The 23372-nt window shown below is 54.9% G+C and overlaps 1 protein-coding gene across 1 annotated transcript in view; it reads left to right on the forward strand.

The window, feature by feature from the left end:
• Positions 1-457: 457 nt before the first annotated feature.
• The window catches only part of LOC140404571 (paired immunoglobulin-like type 2 receptor alpha), a 60129-nt gene continuing 37214 nt past the window's right edge, over positions 458-23372 (forward strand). The window contains exon 1 of the mRNA XM_072493173.1: positions 458-794. Within this exon, the coding sequence (XP_072349274.1) occupies positions 458-794 (337 nt within the window). The remainder of the gene's footprint in view (positions 795-23372) is intronic.

Genomic DNA, 23372 nt, shown 5'->3' on the forward strand with positions numbered 1-23372 from the left:
ATTTATATACGCACCCGTTTATAAACACCCATTTCTTAAAGGTACACTCACAGGACATGTGTATGAGTGTATGTGTATCTGTTTTTGTGTCTGAATATGGAGTGTGTGTGTGTTTGTGTACGCGTGTGTGAGAGTGTGTATCAGTGTAGAGTGTGTGTATGTTTGTGTAATGTGTGAGTTTCTGTGAGTGTGTGTTTGTGTAAGTCAGTGTACAGAGGACGGTGTGTGTATGAGTGTATGTGTCAGTGTGAGTGAGTGTGTTTGTGCTGGCCTGGGAGTATAAAGTGGATGTATGTATGTGTCTCAGTCTATGCATGTGTCAATCGGTGATTGTGCCTGAGTGAGCCAGTCTGTGAGTGTGCCAATCTGTGAGTGTGCAAGAGTAAGTGTGAGCAGGCAGTGACTGCGAGTGTGTCTTTCCCCAGACTTACTGCAGTGTACCGGGCAGGTGGAGGAAATGACGGTCCCCAGTGGCAGCGCTGCCGCCTTGCTCTGCAGCTTCAACTGGACCGGGAGGCTGCCTGAGGTTCGCCAAGTGGCTTGGCATAAATCAACCGAGGGGACCCCCTCCCTGGTGGTCCACACGCGCGATCTGTTCCAGGAGAACAAGAACCAGGACAAGGAGTTTGCGGGACGGACCTACTTGGCGGCCAGTTGGTTCGAGAAGAGGGATGCATCGCTGAATCTATCCAACATCTCGATAAACGACACTGGCCTCTATCAATGTCAGATCTCCACCGAGCGACCAAAAGCTTCAGGCGTCTGCGCTGATATCAAGCTGACAGTCACCCCAGGTAAGGAAAGTGTCCCGCGTCGGTCCTTCACTAACTGCCAGGCTGAACTCTCCTTGGCCGCTCGACTGTGGGAGCCTTCACATTAAGCATTACTCGAACTTTCTCTCCCTCTCTTTCAAATTTATTTGTGCGCCTCTTTCTCCCCCTCTCGCTTTCCCCTCTCTGCCTTTATCCTTCCCTTTCACTGCCCCTCTTCTATCTCCCTCTCTCACGCTCGACCTCCCTCTCCCTCTTTCTCTCTCTCTGTCTCCAATGTCTCCCACCCCCTTTGGAAATCGATCTCTTTCACTTCTCCGTTCTCTCTCACTCCCTGCTCCTCTCTCGCCTCCCACTTTGTCTTCCCATCTTTAACCCCCACCCCAAAATTCCACCCACCCACCTTTGGGTGTCATTAGACGGGTGGTGGGGGAATTGTGTGTGTGTGGGCAGTGGGGGGGTTGTGTGGGGGCAGTGGGGGGGGGCAGTGGGGGGGGTGGGCAGTGGGTGTGTGTGTGTGTGTGGGGGGGCAGTGGGGGGGTTGTGTGTGGGCAGTGGGGGGGGGCAGTGGGGGGGTTGTGTGGGCAGTGGGGGGGGGTTGTGTGTGGGCAGTGGGGGGGTTGTGTGGGGGCAGTGGGGGGGTTGTGGGGGGTTGTGTGTGTGGGCAGTGGGAGGGTTGTGTGGGGGCAGTGGGGGGGGGTGTGTGGGCAGTGGGGGGTTGTGTGGGGGCAGTGGGGGGGCAGTGGGGGGGTGGGCAGTGGGTGTGTGTGTGTGGGGGGGGGCAGTGGGGGGGTTGTGTGTGGGCAGTGGGGGGGGCAGTGGGGGGGGTTGTGTGTGTGTGGGCAGTTGGGGGGTTGTGTGTGGGCAGTAGGGGGGTTGTGTGGGGGCAGTGGGGGGGGGGTTGTGGGGGGTTGTGTGTGTGGGCAGTGGGAGGGTTGTGTGGGGGCAGTGGGGGGGGGGGTGTGGGCAGTGGGGGGGTTGTGTGGGGGCAGTGGGGGGCAGTGGGGGGGTGTGGACAGTGTGTGTGTGTGTGGGGGGGGGATTGGGGGGGTTGTGTGTGGGCAGTGGGGGGGTTGTGTGTGTGTGGGCAGTTGGGGGGTTGTGTGTGTGTGGGCAGTGGGGGGTTGTGTGTGGGCAGTGGGGGGGTTGTGTGGGGGCAGTGGGGGGGGTTGTGGGGGGTTGTGTGTGTGGGCAGTGGGAGGGTTGTGTGGGGGCAGTGGGGGGGTTGTGTGGGAGCAGTGGGGGGGTGGGCAGTGGGGGGGTTGTGTGTGGGCAGTGGGGTGTGTGTGGGCAGTGGGGGGGTTGTGTGTGTGGGCAGTGGGGTGTGTGTGTGTGTGTGGGCAGTGGGGGGTGTGGGCAGTGGGTGGGGTGTGGGCAGTTGGGGGGTGTGTGGGCAGTGGGGTGTGTGTGTGTGTGGGGGGGGGGCAGTGGGGTGTGTGTGTGTGTGTGTGGGCAGTGGGGGTGTGTGTGTGTGGGCAGTGGGGGGGTATGTGTGTGTGTGTGTGTGGGGGGGGGCAGTGGGGGGTGTGTGTGTGTGGGCAGTGGGGGTGGGGTGTGTGTGTGGGCAGTGGGGGTGTGTGTGTGTGTGGGCAGTGGGGGGGAGTGTGTGTGTGGGCAGTGGGGGTGTGTGTGTGGGCAGTGGGGGTGTGTGTGTGTGTGGGCAGTGGGGGTGTGTGTGTGGGCAGTGGGGGGGGTGTGGGCAGTGGGGGGGGGTGTGGGCAGTGGGGGGTGTGTGTGTTGGCAGTGGGTGGGGTGTGTGTGTGTGTGGGCAGTGGGGGTGGGGGTGTGGGCAGTGGGGGTTTGTGTGTGTGTGGGCAGTGGGGGGGTGTATGTGTGTGGGCAGTGGGGTGTGTGTGTGTGGGCAGTGGGGTGTGTGTGTGTGGGGGGGCAGTGGGGGGGTTGTGTGTGTGGGCAGTGGGGAGGGGTTGTTTGTGTGTGGGCAGTGGGGGGTTGTGTGTGTGGGCAGTGGGGGGGGGTGTGGGCAGTGGGGTGTGTGTGTGTGTGTGTGGGGGGGGGGGCAGTGGGGTGTGTGTGTGTGTGTGGGCAGTGGGTGTGTGTGGGCAGTGGGGGGGTTGTGTGTGTGGGCAGTGGGGTGTGTGTGTGTGTGTGGGCAGTGGGGGGTGTGGGCAGTGGGTGGGGTGTGGGCAGTTGGGGGGTGTGTGGGCAGTGGGGTGTGTGTGTGTGTGTGTGGGGGGGGGCAGTGGGGTGTGTGTGTGTGTGTGTGGGCAGTGGGGGTGTGTGTGTGTGTGGGCAGTGGGGGTGTGTGTGTGTGGGCAGTGGGGGGGTATGTGTGTGTGTGTGTGGGGGGGGGCAGTGGGGGGTGTGTGTGTGTGGGCAGTGGGGGTGGGGTGTGTGTGTGGGCAGTGGGGGTGTGTGTGTGTGTGGGCAGTGGGGGGGAGTGTGTGTGTGGGCAGTGGGGGTGTGTGTGTGGGCAGTGGGGGTGTGTGTGTGTGTGGGCAGTGGGGGTGGGGGTGTGGGCAGTGGGGGGGGGGGGTGGGCAGTGGGGGGGGGTGTGTGTGGGCAGTGGGGGGGGTGTGTGTGGGCAGTGGGTGGGGTGTGTGTGTGTGTGGGCAGTGGGGGTGGGGGTGTGGGCAGTGGGGGTGTGTGTGTGTGTGGCCAGTGGGGGGGTGTATGTGTGTGGGCAGTGGGGTGTGTGTGTGTGGGCAGTGGGGTGTGTGTGTGTGGGGGGGCAGTGGGGGGTTGTGTGTGTGGGCAGTGGGGAGGGGTTGTGTGTGTGTGGGCAGTGGGGGGGTTGTGTGTGTGGGCAGTGGGGGGGGGTGGTGTGGGCAGTGGGGGGGTTGTGTGTGTGGGCAGTGGGGGTTTTGTGTGTGTGGGGGCAGTGGGTGTGTGTGTGTGGGCAGTGGGGTGTGTGTGTGTGTGGGCAGTGGGGGGGTGTGGGCAGTGGGGGGGTGTGGGCAGTGGGGGGGGCAGTAGGGGGTTGTGTGTGGGCAGTGGGGGGGTTGTGTGTGTGGGCAGTGGGGGGGGTTGTGTGTGTGGGCAGTGGGGGGGTTGTGTGTGGGGGCAGTGGGGAGGTGTGGGCAGTGGGGGATGTGTGTGTGTGGGCAGTGGGTGGCGGTGGGGGCAGTTGGGGGTGTGTGTGTGTGTGGGCAGTGGGGGGGGGTGGGGGCAGTGGGGGGCGCGGGCAGTGGGGGTTTGTGTGTGTGGGCAGTGGGGGGGGGTTGTGTGTGTCGGCAGTGGGGGTGTGTGTGTGGGCAGTGGGTGTGTGTGGGCTGTGGGGGGGTTGTGTGTGTGTGGGCAGTGGGGGGGTTGTGTGTGTGGGCAGTGGGGGGGTTGTGTGTGTGGGCAGTGGGGGGGTTGTGTGTGTGGGCAGTGGGGGGGGTTGTGTGTGTGGGCAGTGGGGGGGTTGTGTGTGTGGGCAGTGGGGGGGTTGTGTGTGTGTGGGCAGTGGGGGGGTTGTGTGTGTGGGCAGTGGGGGGGTTGTGTGTGTGTGGGCAGTGGGGGGGTTGTGTGTGTGGGCAGTGGGGGGTTGTGTGTGTGGGCAGTGGGGGGGTTGTGTGTGTGGGCAGTGGGGGGGTTGTGTGTGTGGGCAGTGGGGGGGTTGTGTGTGTGGGCAGTGGGGGGGTTGTGTGTGTGGGCAGTGGGGGGGGTTGTGTGTGTGGGCAGTGGGGGGGTTGTGTGTGTGGGCAGTGGGGGGGTTGTGTGTGTGTGAGCAGTGGGGGGGTTGTGTGTGTGGGGGCAGTGGGGGGTGTGGGCAGTGGGGGGGTGTGGGCAGTGGGGGTGTGTGAGTGTGGGCAGTGGGGGGGGTTGTGTGTGGGCAGTGGGGGGGGGGTGGGGGGGGCTGTGGGGTGTGTGTGTGTGTGGGCAGTGGGTGGGGGTGGGGGCTGTTGGGGGGTTGTGTGTGTGGGCAGTGGGGGTGTGTGTGTGGGCAGTGGGGGGGTTGTGTGGGCAGTGGGGGGGTGTGGGCAGTGGAGGGTGTGTGTGTGTGGGCAGTGGGGGGGTTGTGTGTGTGGGCAGTGGGGGTCTGGGGGTGGGCAGTGGAGGGGTTGTGTGGGCAGTGGGGGGGGGGTGTGGGGGCAGTGGGGGGGGGGGCAGTGGGGGGGTTGTGTGTGTGGGCAATGGGGGGTTGTGTGTGTGTGGGCAGTGGGGGGGTGTGGGCAGTGGGGGGGTTGTGTGTGTGGGCAGTGGGGGGGGTGGGCAGTGGGGGGGTTGTGTGTGTGGACAGTGGGTGGGTGTGCGTGGGCAGTGGGGGGGCAGTGGGGGTGTGTGGGGGTGTGGGCAGTGGTGTGTGTGGGTGTGTGTGGACAGTGGGGGTGTGTGGGGGTGTGGGCAGTGGGGGTGGGTGTGCGTGGGCAGTGGGGGGGTGTGGGCAGTGGGGGTGTGTGGGGGTGTGGGCAGTGGGGGTGTGTGGGGGTGTGGGCAGTGGGGGTGGGTGTGCGTGGGCAGTGGGGGGGGTGTGGGCAGTGGGGAGTGTGTGTGTGTGTGGGCAGTGGGGGGGATGTGGGCAGTGGGGTGTGTGTGTGTGGGCAGTGGGGGAGGGGTGTGGGCAGTGGGGGGGTGGGCAGTGGGGGGTTGTGTGTGTGTGGGCAGTGGGGGTGTGTGTGTGGGCAGTGGGGGGGTTGTGTTTGTGTGGGCAGTGGGCGGGGGGTTGTGTGGGCAGTGGGGGAGGTGTGTGTGGGCAGTGGGGGAGGTGTGTGTGGGCAGTGGGGGGGTGTGTCTGGGCATTGGGGTGTTGTGTGTGTGTCTTGGCAGTGGGGTGGCTGTGTGTGTGTCTGGGCAGTGGGGGGGTTGTGTGTGTGGGCAGTGGGGGGGTTGTGTGTGTGGGCAGTGTGGGGGTGGTGGTGTGGGCAATGGGGGGGTTGTGTGTGTGGGCAGTGGGGGGGTTGTGTGTGTGGGCAGTGGGGGTGTGTGTGTGGGCAGTGGGGTGGGGGTGTGGGCAGTGGGGGGGTGGGCAGTGGGGGGTTGTGTGTGTGGGCAGTGGGGGGGGGGTTGTGTGTGGGGGCAGTGGGGCTGTGTGTGGGCAGTGGGGGGCTGTGTGTGTGGGCAGTGGGGAGGGGTTGTGTGTGTGTGGGCAGTGGGGGGTTGTGTGTGTGTGGGCTGTGGGGGGGTTGTGTGTGTGCGCATTGGGGGGGTGATGTGGTCAGTGGGGTGTGTGTGTGGGCAGTGGGGGGGGAGTGGGGGGGTTGTGTGTGTGTGGGCAGTGGGTGTGTGGGCAGTGGGGGGGGGTTGTGTGTGTGGGCAGTGGGGGGGCAGTGGGGGGGTTGTGTGTGTGTGAGCAGTGGGGGGGTCAGTGGGTGGGTGGGCAGTGGGTGTGTGTGGGCAGTGGGGGGGTGGTGTGGGCAGTGGGGGGGGTGTGTGTGGGCAGTGGGAGGGTCAGTGGGGGGGGGTGGGCAGTGGGTGTGTGTGGGCAGTGGGGTGGTGGTGTGGGCAGTGGGGGGGTGTGTGTGTGGGCAGTGGGGGGGTCAGTGGGGGGGGTGGGCAATGGGTGTGTGTGGGCAGTGGGGGGGGTGATGTGGTCAGTGGGGTGTGTGTGTGGGCAGTGGGGGGGAGTGGCGGGGGTTGTGTGTGTGTGGGCAGTGGGTGTGTGGGCAGTGGGGGGGGGTTGTGTGTGTGGGCAGTGGGAGGGGGCAGTGGGGGGTTTGTGTGTGTGTGGGCAGTGGGGGGGGGTCAGTGGGGGGGGCAGTGGGCGTGTGTGGGCAGTGGGGGGGTGGTGTGGGCAGTGGGGGGTGTGTGTGTGGGCAGTGGGTGTGTGTGTGGGCAGTGGGGGGGGTGTGTGTGGGCAGTGGGGGGGTTGTGTGTGTGGGCAGTGGGTGTGTGTGTGGGCAGTGGGGGGGTTGTGTGTGTGGGCAGTGGGGGGGGTGTGGGCAGTGGGGGGGTTGTGTGTGTGGGCAGTGGGTGTGTGTGTGGGCAGTGGGGGGGTTGTGTGTGTGGGCAGTGGGGGGGGGTGTGGGCAGTGTGTGTGTGTGTGTGAGGGGTCATGGGGAGGGGGGCACGGGGGAGGGGGGCACGAGGGATGGGGGCATGGGGGAGGGGGGCACGGGGGAGGCATGGGGGAGGGGGGCACGGGGAGGGGGGCGTGGGGGAGGGGGCACGGGGGGAGGGGGGGCACGGGGAGGGGGGCACGGGGAGGGGGGCTGGGGGTGCGCTGGGATCTGGGGACTGCCGGAAGGTCGACGTTGAGACAGAAAGGTGTGAACGGGGTTTTGCTTTGTTTGGGGTTTGACAGGTGCAGCTGAGGCCTCCAGCATCCCCAGCGTCCTCCTGCTCACCGGCCTGGCCCTCGCCTCTCTCCTCAGCTGATGGGAGCAGCAAACCTTCGCAGCAGGTCAGTGACGAGGCAGAAAATGGCGCCTCACCCACTCCCTCCGACCCTCAGGACCCTGCTGCCCCCTCCCCCTCCCCCTGTTGCCTGTGCCCCCTCCGCTCCCTCTCGCGGGGCCTTCCTCCCTAAAGCCTGTCCGCCTCTTTATCCCGATAACCCCATTTCGGACCGAGGCCTGCCTGAACCAGGCCCTCCGCCGTTTCCTGTCAGTCTCCGGGTTTCATTGGGTCACCTACGAGGCCCGCCCCAACCCTCGGGCCTCAAACCCCGGAACCACGAGCAGGCCATTCAGCCCCTCGTTCCTGCTCTGCTGTCCTGTACCACAGTGGTTGATCCAGGCGGGGAAAGTGAGGTGTAGCCCCGCCCCAGCCCACAGCTCTCCCCCTCCCCCCCCTCATGGAATTCCACTCCAAGAACCACCCCCCAGCCACACCCCAGGACCCAGGCGGTGTCCTGCGCACTGGGGAGAGAGTTTGCCTCGCACAATCCAGCCAAAACCTTTGCCATCCTCGCGGCGAATTCACTGGGAACTGGATTATTTTGTTCATCGAGGTTTCTCCCGCCTTCCGATGTGAATATTTTTGTACTTTGACCCCCACGCTCTCCGCTAAAATCTGTTTTTTTTCGTGAGGAGCTTGTGAAGGTGGACCAAAACCAAGATGGCTGCCTCACGTGTTCAATGACATCATCAAGCACTGGGCATGCTCGGAACCTAAACGTAATTAAACAAATAATTAAAGGGGGAGGCAGCATCATCTCCAAGTGCACAATCCTCGAAAACCAAATCAATAAATCCTCCGGGAATATTGTCATTAAGACCCCATCTGGTTCCTTCAGGGAAGGAAAATCCTTGCCCCAGCTGGCCGTCAGAAACCCCACAGCGATGCGATTAACTGCCCTCCAGGGCAATTAGGGATGGGCAGCACATGCCGGCCTTGCCAGCATCCCAGAAAAGAGCGAATGAAACATTTGGGAGCGGGAGCTGGGGTTCAATCGTAAGGGGGACAGGCAGGCATCTCTTTGGCCACAAAAGAGACTCTGGGATGGTATGTTGCCTCCCTGGTGCCATGTGCTGATGGAGTGGAGAGCTGTCGACCTCCACGACGGAAATAGGAAGTGTGAGGTCCTCCACAGCAGCGTTTACGGAGTCGCACGGCGGCACAGTGGCTAGCACTGCTGCTTCACTGCGCCAGGGACCCCGGTTCGACTCCCGACTTGGGTCACTGACTGTCTGCATGTCCTCCCCGTGTCTGCGTGGGTTTCCTCCGGGTGCTCCGGTTTTCCCCCACAGCCCAAAGATGTGCAGGTCAGGGTGGATCGGCCGTGCTAAATTGCTCCTTATTGTCCAAAAGGTTAGGTGGAGTTACTGGGTTACGGGGCGAGGTAGGGTGCTCTTTCCAAGGGTCGGTGCAGACTCGATGGGCCGAATGGTCTTCTTCTGCACTGTAGGGATTCTGCGAAACCGGGGTAATGGTGGGGATTCTATTCCTCGCCGGGAGTGGCTGGTAGTTGGGGATAAGAGACGTGTCGTCACCTACCTGTCCCGGGAATGGTTTACTCATGGTGGCCGAGGCTGGCCTGGTGGGGCCTGGTTGAGAATGCCCCACCCCCATGCCTGCAGGTGGCTTCCCATGCACCCTGTCCCACCAAACTGTTCCACCCCCAGCACCTTCCTACCAGCCTGGCTCCAGCCAAATACTCTTCCGTTTGCACCGATTCTGTGCGCTCCTCAAGTTTTCGGACTGCCTGCAGTTCCAGCACCGTCCACCCCTGGCGGTGGCGCTGCTGAGACCATGGAGACATATTTTCTAACAGCTTCAGGGTGTTCAGGGTTGTGATGGGCACGTTTCGTTGCCCATGGGCCGGGGGAGGGGGTAATCACTGACCAGAAAATGAGCTGGACTACCCACTACCAGGGCAGGCCAGAGGGTGGGAATCCTGCGGAGAGTAACTCACCTCCTGACCCCCCCCCCCCCCAAAGCCTGCCCACCATCTACAAGGCACAAGTCAGGAGTGTGATGGAATACTCTCCACTTGCCTGGATGAGCGCAGCTCCAACAACACTCAAGAAGCTCAACACCATCCAGGACAAAGCAGCCCCGCTTGATTGGCTCCCCTTCCACAAACATTCACCCCCTCCCCCACCGACGCACAGCGGCAGCCGTGTGTACCGTCTACAAGATGCACGGCAGCAACTCACCAAGGTTCCTGAGGCAGCACCTTCCAAACCCACCACCTCTACCATCTAGAAGGACAAGGGAGCAGATACCTGGGAACCCCACCACCTAGAGGTCCCCCTCCAAGTCACTCACCGCCTCGACTGGGAAATATATCGGCCGTTCCTTCGCTGCCGCTGGGTCAAAATCCTGGAACTCCCTCCCTGACAGCACAGTGGGTGTACCTACACCACAGGGACTGCATCGGCGCAAGATGTCGGCTCACCCTCCACCTTCTCGAGGGGCAATTATTGATGGGCAATAAATACTCTCCTTTAAGACGCGATTTAAACCAAATTCTCAACCCACCCGTTGTCACCCGTCCAGGTCGCTTGGTTCCCGATTCTGATCAGCTCCTCGTGAAGCATTACCTTGAAGTGGCTATATAAATGCACATCGTTGACAAGTGATGTGTTTGTTTCTTTTCAGGTCTTGTACATATAATCAGAACTCGGAAACAAAAGATGTGCCTGCTCCTCTAAGAATTGATGCTGGAACGTTCCAGCATGTCTACAAAATAATTGTTTTGCATGTGACCTGTGTGTCTCCATCGATGTATCCCACCTGTCTGCGCCGTGCGTTCATTTTTCCCCGTTCCTTTGTTTTGCGAGCTTCCCGCTCACCTCCTGTCCAAAGGTGCGCGATTCGGGGACCTTGGGGACGCCGGTTTTCCCAGAGTTTCGCCCCTGACCATCCCAGGGAGCCCATTCCGGAGCCCGGGACAGACACCCACCATCGCCGCTTTGCGCCCTCACTCACCAACGTCAAAGATCTTGGTAGGCCGCAGCGTGGTGGTCGGGGGGGCTTTGGGCAGGAGCGGGGCGGGGTCTGTACCTCAAACACACAGCACAATGGGCACTGTAGGGCCCAATGCCTTCGCCATTGCCCATCCGCCACACCGCTCCCACTCGCCACTTTCCGCTCACCCTAACCCTAACCCTAACCCTAAACGGTACCCTTAACCTTGACCCTTAACCCTAATTATTAATCCCTAATCTTACACCTGACCCCAAAATCTAACCACGAAAATTTAGCCCTAACCTCTCAGACAAATCCTAACCCTAACTACCTACTCCAGCCCTAATCCCTCACACAAACCCCTAACCCTAAATAAACCACAAACCCCTCACCCTAATTCCCACTTTAAGCCCTAATACTAACCACTAAACCATCAACCTAATCCCCACCCTAATCCCGAACCTTAACCCTAACTCCCAACTCCAGCCCTAATCCCTCACGCAAACCTCTAACCCTAACTAAAACACAAACCCCTCATCCTAATCCCCACTTTAAGGCCTAATACTAACCACTAAACCATCACCCTAATCCCGAACCCGAACCCTATCCCTAACTAAACCACAAACCCCTCACCCTAATCCCCACTTTAAACCCTAATACTAACCATTAAACTACCAACCTAATCCCCACCCTAATCCCTAACCCTAACACTAACCCTCACCCTAACCCTAATCCCGCACGCAAACCCCTAACCCTAAGCCTAAATCTAACGCTAACCACTAAACCATCAACCTAATCCCCACCCTAATCCCGAACGCGAAACCCTAACCCTAACCCTAACCCTATCCCTAACCCTAATCCCCCACGCAAATCCCTACCCCTAACCACTAAACCATCAACCTAATCCCTACCCTAATCCCTAACTCCAAGCCTAACCCTAACCCTATCTAAACCATCAACCTAATCTCCACCCAAATCCCTAATCCTCACCCTAACCCTAACCGTAACCCTAACCCTAAAACTAATACTAACCACTGAACCATCAAACTAATCCCCATCCTAATCCTAACCACTAACCCTAACCCTAACCCCTAACCCTAACCCTAACCCTCACCACTACCCCTAATCCTAACCACTATCCCTAGCCCTAACCCTAACCATGAAACCATCAACCTAATCCCCACACTAATCCCTAACCCTAATCCCTAACCCTAATCCTAACCCTAATTTGGCGTAACCCTCTAATCTCTAATACTAACCCTAACCCTAACCCTAATCCCCACTCTAACCCCTAATACTAACCACTAACCCTAACCCTAATCCCTAACCCTAACCCTAACCCTAACCCAAACCCCTCACTCAAACCCCGAAGCGTAACCACCAGCCGTTAGCCCTAATCCCCACTCTAACCCCTAATACTAACCACTAACCCTAACCCTAACCCCTAATACTAACCACTACCCTAAACCTAACCCTAAGGCTAATCCCCACCCTAACCCCTAATACTAACCACTAACCCTAACCCTTAACCTTGACACGAACCCTAACCCCTAACCCTAACCTTGACCCTAACCCTAACCTCTAACTCTAACCCTAACACTAACCCTAAACCTAACCCGAATAGACTCTAATCTCAAACGGTACCCTTAACCTTGACCCTTAACCCTAATTATTAATCCCTAATCTTACACCTGACCCCAAAATCTAACCACAAAAATTTAGCCCTAACCTCTCATACAAATCCTAACCCTAACTACCAACTCCAGCCCTAATCCCTCACGCAAACCTCGAACCCTAACTAAACCATGAAACCCTCACCCTAATCCCCACTTTAAGGCCTAATACTAAACACTAAACCATCAACCTAATCCCCACCCTAATCCCTAACCCTAACCCTAACTCCCAACTCCAGCCCTAATCCCTCACGCAAACCCCTAACCCTAACTAAACCACAAACCTCTCACCCTAATCCCCACTTTAAGGCCTAATACTAACCACTAAACCATCACCCTAATCCCGAACCTTAACCCTAACACTAATCCTGAACCCTAACCCTAACCCCACTTTAAGGTCTAATACTAACCACCAAACCATCAACCTAATCCCCACCCTAATCACTTACCCTAACCCGAACCCTAATCCCTCACGCAAATCCCTAACCCTAACTAAATCACGAACCCCTCACCCTAATCCCCACTTTAAGACCTAAAACTAACCACTAAACCATCAACCTAATCGCCACCCTAATCCCTAACCCTAACCCTAACCCTAATCCCCACTTTCAGGCCTAATACTAACCACTAAACCATCAACCTAATCCCCACCCTAATGCCTAACCCTAACGACTAAACCATCAACCTAATCCCCACCCTAAGCCCTAACCCTAACATTAACGACTAAACCATCAACCTAATCCCCACCCTAATCCCTAACCCTAGCCCTAACCCGGAATCCTAACCCTAACCCTAGTCCCCACCCTAATCCCTAACCCTAATCCTAACCCTAGCCCTAACCACTAAACAATCAAGCTAATCCCCACCCTAATCCCTAACCCTAATCCTAACCCTAACCCTAATCCTAACCACTAACCCTAACCCTAACCTCTAACTCTAATCCTAACCACTAACCCTAACCACTAACCCTAACTCGAACCCTAACCCGAACCACTAACCCTAACCCAAACCCCTCACTCAAACCCCTAATCGTAACTACTAACCGTTAGCCCTAATCCCCATTCTTACCCCTAATACTAACCACTAACCCTAACCCTAACTCTAATCCCCACCCTAATCCCTAATACTAACCACTAACCCTAACCCTAACCCCTAACCCTGACCCTAACCCCCATCCTAACCCCTAACCCTAACCCTAACGCCTAAAACCTAACCCCACCCTAACCCTAACCCCAAAAAACCTAACCCCACCCAACCCTAACTCTAACCCCGCCCTAACCCTAACCCCGCCCTAACCCTAACCTAACCACTTAACCCAACCCCAACCTAACCGTGAATTCTAATCTCTAACCTAATCCTAAATACCACACCCTCACCATTTACCTCTATTCTTGACAGATAATCCGAACAATTTACCTCCAACTCAACCCCTTGACTCTAACCCCGAACATCTAATCCGAACCACAAACCCCTATCCCTTAAACCTGACCCCTGACCCTAACCCCTCAACCTAACCCCTGGACCTAACCCCTGACCCTAACTCCTCAACCTGACCCCTGGACCTGACCCCTGAACCTGACTCCTGAACCTGACCCCTGAACCTGACCCCTGAACCTGACCTCTGAACCTGACCCCTGAACCTTAGCCCCTTGCCCTAACTACTAACCTTAACCCCGAGCCAAGAATAATGATTACAAATATATTACCACTGACTCCTGATCCGACCCACCATCCTCGAAACCCAAACTCCCAAATCCCTAAATGGCATAGGACCAGCGGTCACCCTGCCCTGTCGCTGTCGGGCCCATAGCAACCCAAAAAGCCCTGATTCAGAGAGAATGCTGAACCTGTGCTGACAAAGTAGTCCCTTTGTTAAATCGTCTCTCGTGTAAAAGTGGTGTGTGCAGAATGTCGACCCTACAACTAGGCCCGAAAATAGATGTGAAACGGTGAAGCTCAAACGCCGGTGGTGCCATTTCTGTGGGAGTCCCGACGGTTCAAGATGGCCGCCTTCTTAAGGGGCGGTAAGGTACGGGCAACAAACGCTGGGTCCGGCCAGCGACAGCCCACCTTCCGTAAATGGGGTTTTAATCAAAATCTCGGAAAGGTCAGCCGCAGCGCAATGGCCTGGGACAACTAAGAACGCGACAAGCCCTTCTTTTTCCTTCTGGAGTGTCTTGTTTGGTTTTGTTGTGTCGAGTGTTTGGTGGCGGGAATATCAACGAGGACAGGGAGCCACCTCCTCCTCACACAGGCGGAAAGGATACCGCTCACAGGCGGGAATCTTATCCCTGAGCTGGGCCCCTGGGGGTGGGGGAGGGCCACAGATAACGTTGGCCACTCCCAGGCCGAGAGTCCCGATGGATGGAAAGGTGCTTTTCCCTTGTGGATTGGCCCCTCCCCCGACTGTCTCACCCCCTCATCGTCCCGTACATCCGACTCACTCCACGTCATTGTGCAAGACTGCGCTCGTCCCGAGTGTTGCCACGGTCGACGGCCGTTCCGAGAGGCCACGTAATGCATTGCTGCCCCGTCCCCATGGTCGCTGATGGGCGGGGGGGGGGGGGGGGCGGGGTATGGTGGTGAGAACGGGGGACGATACCCTCTCAGGAGGCGAAGCCTGGGCCTGATTGCACTAACTGGCCATCTTCCCGTCCGCCCTGTTTGCATGTCCCTCCAGACTAAACTCTCCTGAAATGTCCCCTCGATATCTCAATCTGTGTCTCAGCCACTGACTGCTGTACCCCTGATGGAATAAAACTCTGCTTTTTTTCTGCATTGAGCATCTCTCAGTCTGTTCTTGCTGGGCCCCAAACCGGCCGATCGTGGAAACCCACGGCGACGTCCTGCCCCCAGGCCCGAGATCGACATCAAAACCTGCGGCGGGACGGGTGCGAAACTTGGACGTCAATTTAAAATACGCAAAACGCAGCTATTTCTAATAGCGTACGGTGCACACTCGCAAATACATTGTCGATTGGAGGTTTGTGAAGCAAATTACATCGCGGATAATAATATAACCCATCCGCTCCTAACCTGCACATCTGTGGACTGTGGGAGGAAACTGGAGCACCCGCAGGAAACCCACGCACACACGGGGAGGACGTGCAGACTCCCCACAGACAGTGACCCAGCGGGGAATCGAACCTGGGACCCTGGCGCTGTGAAGCAATTGTGCTATCCACAATGCTACCGTGTTGCCCTCTTGCCTTGTTTGCTGCTGACAGAAATGGAGGAAATGGTTTTGGGTCCCTTTGGCCCTCGTACGCGCTCCTCCAATGGAACCTGTTGGATGATGGTGAAGCCTTCCGGTGTCGGAAAGTATGGAGTCTCCATCTGTCCAAAGTTCTGCATTTTTTTCCTGTAAAATTTTATCAAATAAACCCCCCCCCCAAACTTGCAAAAAAATAAATAAAATGAGTAAAATAAATGAAAAAAGTAAAAATTAAATGAATAAAAACCGCTACAGAACTTGTAAATCAAACAGCTGCAACCGTTTAAAAATATAGCGGCTGCACTGCGCATGCATGCCCGATCATCGTGCGGGCACCGATCATCGTGCGGACACCGATCATCGTGCGGGCACCGATCATCGTGCAGGCGCCGATCATCGTGCAGGTACCGATCATCGTGCGGACACCGATCATCGTGCGGGCACCGATCATCGTGCGGGCGCCGATCATCGTGCAGGCACCGATCATCGTGCGGGCACCGATCATCGTGCGGGCGCCGATCATCGTGCAGGCACCGGTCATCGTGCGGGTGCCGATCATCGTGCGGGTGCCGATCATCGTGCGGGCACCGATCATCGTGCGGGCGCCGATCATCGTGCGGACACCGATCATCGTGCGGGCACCGATCATCGTGCGGGCACCGATCATCGTGCGGGCGCCGATCATCGTGCGGGCGCCGATCATCGTGCGGGCACCGATCATCGTGCGGACACCGATCATCGTGCGGGCACCGATCATCGTGCGGGCGCCGATCATCGTGCGGGCGCCGATCATCGTGCGGACGCCGATCATTGTGCGGGCGCTGATCATCGTGCGGACACCGATCATCGTGCGGGCGCCGATCATCGTGCGGGCGCCGATCATCGTGCGGGCACCGATCATCGTGCGGACACCAATCATCGTGCGGGCACCGATCATCGTGCGGGCACCGATCATCGTGCGCGCATGCGCAATGCGGCCAAATTTGTTTTTTAACATGTTCGCGAACGCCTGCAGCAGGCGTGATGAAAAGCCGGCTGCTGCGCAGGGATTTGCGCGATCGGGAGCACCGGGACAACGGCTCCGCGACCCTCCCGACACCCACACGCGACCCACCCGCGGCTCGCGCCCCCGACTTTGAAGAACACTTGGTTAGTGTATTACGGCGATAAGGTGGGGGAGTCACTCTGGACTCGATGGACCAAATGGCCTCCTTCTGCAGTGGAGCGATTCTATGGTTCTATGGAATAGGATTAAAAGCTGTAAAACTTGGTCCGTGTGGACTAGTGCTGGGTGTGTCCGAGTGCGAGACACAGCAGAAATTGCCCCCGATCTGGCAGGTAGAAATACAGATTTCGCTCAAGCTCCGATTGCTGGAAGCCAAGTAAAGCAAAGCTACAGCTGAACAAGAATCAGGGCAGATTCTCAGCTGCACTGCGGAAACAAGATTCACTAAACCAAATATTCAACTGCAGTCAGTGGGACTGGAATCCCGAATCTCAAATGGCTACAATGCCTCCCCATCTACCCCTCACGGACAAGTCAAAGCCTGACTCATGTATCTCTTTTCAAAACTTAATTTGGACTCACTTTTCATTTCTAATCTGTGTGAACGCAGGTACATGGGTCACATTGTCTTCCTTGTGGATAGCAGCCAAGAAACTCACTCTTCCTTTAACTCAAAAAAGACCGGGTAAATTGGCTCCATGTCAAACATAAATTCATTGGGAGTGAGAATGGTTCTTCCCGAGGGGAGGGATCACTTTTAAATCAATCTCGTTGTGACCCACCAAAGGGGGTTTGATAAAGGAAGGGAGGCAGCTCATCCTTTGTCACCCGAGGTATAATAATTTGTGGGGGGGGGGTGGTAATCCCACCTGGAATTTAACAAATTAGGGCTCACTGAGGGGACAGAGGGTAACAGATTTTTACATCTACAATTCTCGCCCTGTGCATGCTTAGACATTGCCACTATTCAGTTGTCTCCAGAATAATCTGACTTTCCCTCCCAAAGCCCCTTTCCCCCCACCCTGCACCCCAGTTGGATGCCACGCAGGACGCGGCCGACACGAAGGAGTCGAACGCTACATTTCTAGATGGTCGGACAATATGGCCGAGAAGCTGCCTTCGATTGGTGGAAACTGCGACCGGTTAAAATTGGAAAGAAGCAACAGTCGTTCAGTCGGTTGGATTTTGTTTTGTGTATTAATCTCCGCTTCGCAATAACCCTTCATTTGCAATCATATCGAACCCTCAGCTTTCCCTGTATCAAACCGGGGGTTCAGGACGTGAGGAGCAGGTGAGGCGATGGACAGACAGTGAGCGGGCCAGAGGAGGCTCACAATGACATTGTGCCAACATTCTCCTGAGGGATTCCAAATCGCTAGGCTAACAGAATAAATATATCTGAACTTGAACTTTTATTGTGATCCCAGACCAGACCCCAGCAGTGACTCGGAGACTGGACAGAAACCCCAATATTTTATTTTAATTTTGTAAGACTGTGAGGAAAGGATCCTCGCTCCAGGAGTGATCTCACCGAGGAATAGGGATGTAATAAATTAAAACAAACCTTATTGCTGACACAGTATTAAAATATCTTTAACATCACACCAAATAATGGCTGATAACTACCCCTTAAACAATGCTAATTGATAGAGTGATACAATAATCCTTAACTGCTATCTTTATTCCCACTCAAACACCAAAAACAAAATCTCAGCTCTCAATCCACTTTCAAATGCAGTTAGCACACAGGAATAGCTGCTGTACAGAGATGTCTGGATATTCTACTTTGAGAGAGATAGATCTCCTTGACACTGCTTTGAAGAAAAGATCTGAATCCTGTCAGACTCATGCAGAAACTCTGGCTGCTTCAGAAGCTGTTTCAGCTTGCTTCACCACACCTTCTAACCATACCCTTCTGAACTGCTTTGGGAAGAAACTGCTAATCTATCTACAGACATATCTTTTAACTAAACTGAAATGCTTGACACCTGCTCACAGCTCCAACTAACACTGTTTTTTCTGTAAAATGACTGATACCTTGGTTTCTCCCAGTAATTACGTCATCTTACCTAGCTGAAATCTAATTGAATCCCTTAATCGAACAATATTCCATTAGCTCAAGCTTTTAGGATGGTTTAATTGCAACCCTGGCTCCCAAAATCTTTCAACCCTGATTTATTTAAAAACACTACTAACCCAGGCTTTTAACCCTTACTGCACCATATATCTACAATACATTATACATGAAAGTCCTACATTCATCACACCTCCCCCTTAAAAGAAGGACCAGCAATATAAAAAGTTGGCTTCATTTTCCTTGTCTTTCAACTCTAAACATTGTTCATTACGAAACACAACTATATTTAAACAAACTTTATTACTAACACAGTATTAATATATCTTTAGCATTGCACCACCAAATAGTTTACAATTACCCCTTAAACAATGCTAATCGATACAGTGATACAATAACCCTTAACTGCTATCTGTATTCCCACTCAAACAACAAGACCATCTCAGCTCTCAATCCATCTATAATAATAATCTTTATTATTGTCACAAGTAGACTTACATTGCAATGAAGTTACCATGAAAAGCCCCTAGTTGCCACATTCCGGCACCTGTTCGGGTACACAGAGGGAGAATTCAGAATGTCCAAATTACCGAACAGCCCGACGCCAATATCGTAATCGATATCGAGAGATGAGAGATGAGAGATGTGATCAGTGCCAGTCACAGCAGAGGTTGCCCGCTGCTAACCCCTTTGCACCCTTGGGAATGGCCAGATCAGCCTCGAGTTCGAGTGCATACAGATTGTGTGGGACTATTTTGGGGCGCAATGTTTCTACTACTGAGGGAGATTACTGAGGGAGGTAGAGAATGGGTGACCACCAGACAGAGGAAGAGTAGGAAGGCAATGCAGGGGTCCCCTCCAGTCAACTCCCTCCAAAACAGGTATACCGTTTTGGATATTGTTGGGGGAGATGGCTCACCAGGGGAAGGCAGCAGTAGCCAGGATCATGACACCGTGGCTGGCTCTGCTGCACAGGAGGGCAAGAAAAAGAGTGGCAGAGCCATAGTGATAGGGCACTCAATGGTAAGGGGAATAGACAGGCGTTTCTGCGGACGCAATCGAGACTCCAAGATGGTATGTTACCTCCCTGGTGTAAGGGTCAAGGATGTCTTGGAGTAACTGCAGGACATTCTGGAGGGGGAGCAGCCAGCTGTTGTGGTGCAGGTAGGCACCAACAATGTAGGTAAAGAACATGATGAGGTCCTACAAGCTGAATTCGGGGAGTTAGGAGTTAAACCAAAAAGTGGGACCGCAAAGGCAGTAATCTCAGGATTCCTACCAGTGCCACGTGCTAGTCAGAGTAGGAATGTCAGGATAGATAAGACATTGCTTGAGAAATGGTGCAAGAGGGAGGGATTCAAATTCCTGGGACATTGGAACCGGTTCTGGGGCAGGTGGGACCAGTACAAACCGGACGGTTTGCACCTTGGCAGGACTGGAACCTGGGGGGGGGGGGGAGTTGCTAGCTAGGGAGGGGTTAACCCAATGTGGCAGGGGGATGGGAACCGATGCAGGAAGTCAGAGGGAATTAAAGTGGGGACAGAAACAAAAGGCAGTCATGGGGACAAGTGAAAGGCAGAGAAGTCAAAAATCAAAAAGGGCCACAGTACAGAGACTGTGGAGAACTCAGTGAATGGGTTCAGTAAGGCTAAGAGAAATAAAACACAGGGAGAGTGTACAAAACATGACTAACAGATGGCCTGAGAAAGCAGGGCAGTGGGCAAGGGAAGTCTAGATTAAACGGCATTTATTTCGCTGCAAGAGGCGACAAGGACAAGGCAGATGAACGGAGGGCAGGGATAGGTACATGGGACTGGGATATTGTAGCTATTACTGAAACATGGTTAAAGAAGGGGCAGGACTGGCAGTTCAATGTTCCGGGGTACAGATACTATAGGAAAGATAGATCAGGAGATAGGAAGGGAGGGGGAGTTGCGTTTTTGATTCGGGACAGTATCACGGCAGTACAGAGAGAGGATATATCCGAGGATTCGCCCACTGGGTCCAAATGGAGAATAAGAAGGGAAAGATCAGTTTGATAGGATTGTGCTATGGGCCCCCAAATAGTCAGCGGGACGTTGAGGAGAAAATATGGAAATTGATTATAGCTAGCTGCCGGAATAATAGGGTGGAAATGGTTGGGGACTTTAACTTTCCCAACATTAACTGGGACAGCCATAGCATTAGGGGTTTGGGTGGAGAGAAATTTGCCGAGTGTATTCAGGAAGAATTCCTCATTCAATATGTGGATGGCCTGACCAGAGTGGGGGCAAAACCCGACCTCCTCTTGGGGAATAAGGAAGGGCAGGTGACGGAAGTGTTAGTGAGGGATCACTTTGGGACCAGTGACCATTAGTTTTAAGATAGCTATGGAGAATGAGCATTCTGGCCCAGAAGTTAAAATTCTAAATTGGGGCAAGACCAATTTCGAGGGTATGGGGCAGGAACTTTCAAAGGTTGACTGGGGGAGCCTGGTTACAGGCGAGGGGGGGCAGCTGGTAAGTGAGTCATTCAAAAAGGTGTTAACTAGGGTTCAGGGTGAGCACATTCCTCTTAAGAGTGTAGGGTAAGCTTTCAGGATGGCTTATTTGCAACCCTGGAATCTTTCAACCCTGATTTATTTAAAAACACTACTAACTAGGGGCTTTTCACAGTGTAGTACCCTCAATAATGACACGAGAGTGTAGAATGGTCAATGAAGGCTTTAATAAGCAGAGAACTAGCCAGTTACCGAGACGTGTGCTTACTGAGTGCCGCCTACAGGGCGCCACCTTATATACGTCTCCCTGGTAGGCGGGACCGGAGGCGGAATCCCCCAGGGTCCCAAACCCGGTCTTAAAGGGGCATCACCTTAATGATGTTAAGGCTACAGTAACCATTCATCACACACAGTAACTTCATTGCAGTGTTAATGTAAGCCTATTTGTAACAACAAAGATTATTATTGGAGATATAGGGAACCCTGGATGACTCGGGATATTGAGGCCCTGGTCAAAAGGAAGAACAAAGAACAAAGAACAAAGAACAAAGAAAATTACAGCACAGGAACAGGCCCTTCGGCCCTCCCAGCCTGCGCCGATCCAGATCCTTTATCTAAACCTGTCTTCTATTTTCCAAGGATCTACTTCCCTCTGTTCCCCGCCCGTTCATATATCTGTCTACATGCATCTTAAATGATGCTATCGTGCCCGCCTCTACCACCTCCGCTGGCAAAGCGTTCCAGGCACCCACCACCCTCTGCGTAAAAAACTTTCCACGCTCATCTCCCTTAAACTTTCCCCCTCTCACCTTGAAATCGTGACCCCTTGTAATTGACACCCCCACTCTTGGAAAAAGCTTGTTGCTATCCACCCTGTCCATACCCCTAATAATTTTGTCGACCTCAATCAGGTCCCCCCTCAACCTCCGTCTTTCCAACGAAACCAATCCTAATCTACTCAACCTTTCTTCATAGCTAGCACCCTCCATACCAGGCAACATCCTGGCGAACCTCCTCTCTAAAGCATCCACATCCTTCTGGTAATGTGGCGACCAGAACTGCACGCAGTATTCCAGATGTGGCCTAACCAAGGTCCTATAGACCTAGGAGACATATGACATGCACAGGCAGTGGGGATCAAGTGGATCCCTTGAAGAGTACAGGGCTTGTCGGAGGAGAGTTAAGAGAGAAATCAGGAGGGCAAAAAGGGGACATGGGATTGTCTTGGCAGATAAGACAAAGGAAAATCCAAAGAGCTCCTACAAACACATAAAGGACAAAAGAGTAACTAGGGAGAGGCTAGAGTCTCTTTAGTTTATACCAGGTCACCTATGTGCGGATCCACAAGAGATGGGTGAAGTCCTAAATGAACATTTCTCATCGGTATTTACTGTTGACAATTGCATGATGTTAGGGAACTTGGAGAAATAAATAGCGATGTCTTAAGGAGTGTACATATCACTGAGAAGGAGGTGTTGGAAGTCTTAAAGCACATCATGGTAGATAAATAGAGCACACACAAACAGACTCAAAAACTGTTTCTTCCCCACTGCTGCCAGGCTCCTAAACTGGTTCAATGGGCTAGACAGCTGGTTTGCGATGCAGAACGAGGCCAGCAGTGCGGGTTCAATTCCTGTGCCAGCTGAGAATTCTGAATTCTCCCTCGGCGTACCCGAACAGGCGCCGGAATGTGGTGACGAGGGGCTTTTCACAGTAACTTCATTGCAGCGTAATGTAAGCCGATTTGTGATTGGTTTAACACACTGGGCTGAACAGCTGGCTTGTAACGCAGAAGAAGGCCAGCAGCGCGGGCTCAATTCCCTTACCGGCCTCCCCGAACAGGCGCCGGAATGTGGCAACTAGGGGCTTTTCACAGTAACTTCATTGAAGCCTACTTGTGACTATTATTGTTATTATTATTAAACAACCCTCTTATGGACTGACCTCGTTAACACCCCTGTATGCTTCATCCGATGCCGGTGCTTATGTAGTTACATTGTATACCTGTGTTGCCCTATTATGTATTTTCTTTTATTCCCTTTTCTTCCCATGTACTTAATGATCTGTTGAGCTGCTCGCAGAAAAATACTTTTCACTGTATCTTGGTGTGGTGATATACATCACTGTGAGTACACAAAGGGTTAATGTACATACACTACACCTAGCTAGACACTAGAGGGAGCACCAGAGACATGACACACAGACAGTCAACCAATAGGTCAGTAAGATAGGACACGACCAATGGGCAGTCACGATACACAAAGAGGTGACACTACCACAGGAGGGCATTACACCAACCCATATAAAAGGACACAGCACACATGATCTTCCTCTTTCCAGTGGAGACACTCAGTGAGTACAGACACAGGGTGGATTGAACATCACACCCACCACGTGGATTGTAGCAGACTGGTTCGTCAGTCTGAGTAGCTATAGCAGGATTAACAGTCGCGTCGAATCCAAGTAGGAGAATTGTTAATAGTTCAATAAACGTGTTAAAGCTATCTCCAAGTCTGAACCTTCCTTTGTCAGAGTGCACATCAGGGAAGCAGCTTATGCTACGTCAAGAGCATCACAAAACACTCGGTACACGTGACAATAAACAAATCCAAATCCCCGGGACCTGATGAAATGTATCCCAGGACGTTGTGGGAAGCAAGGGAGGAAATTGCCGGCCCCCTAGCAGAGATATTTGAAATGTCCACAGCTACAGGTGAGGTGCCTGAAGATTGGAGGGTAGCAAATGTTGTGCCTTTGTTCAAGAAGGGTCACAGGGAAAAGCCTGGGAACTACAGACTGGTGAGCCGAACATCTGTGGAGGGTAATGTGTTCGAAGGTATTCGGAGAGACAGGATCTACAGGCATTTAGTGAGGCAAGGACTGATTGGGGACAGTCAGCATGGCTTTGCAAATCATGTCTCA

Source organism: Scyliorhinus torazame, chromosome 31, assembly GCF_047496885.1.
Source record: "Scyliorhinus torazame isolate Kashiwa2021f chromosome 31, sScyTor2.1, whole genome shotgun sequence".
NCBI lineage: Eukaryota > Metazoa > Chordata > Chondrichthyes > Carcharhiniformes > Scyliorhinidae > Scyliorhinus > Scyliorhinus torazame.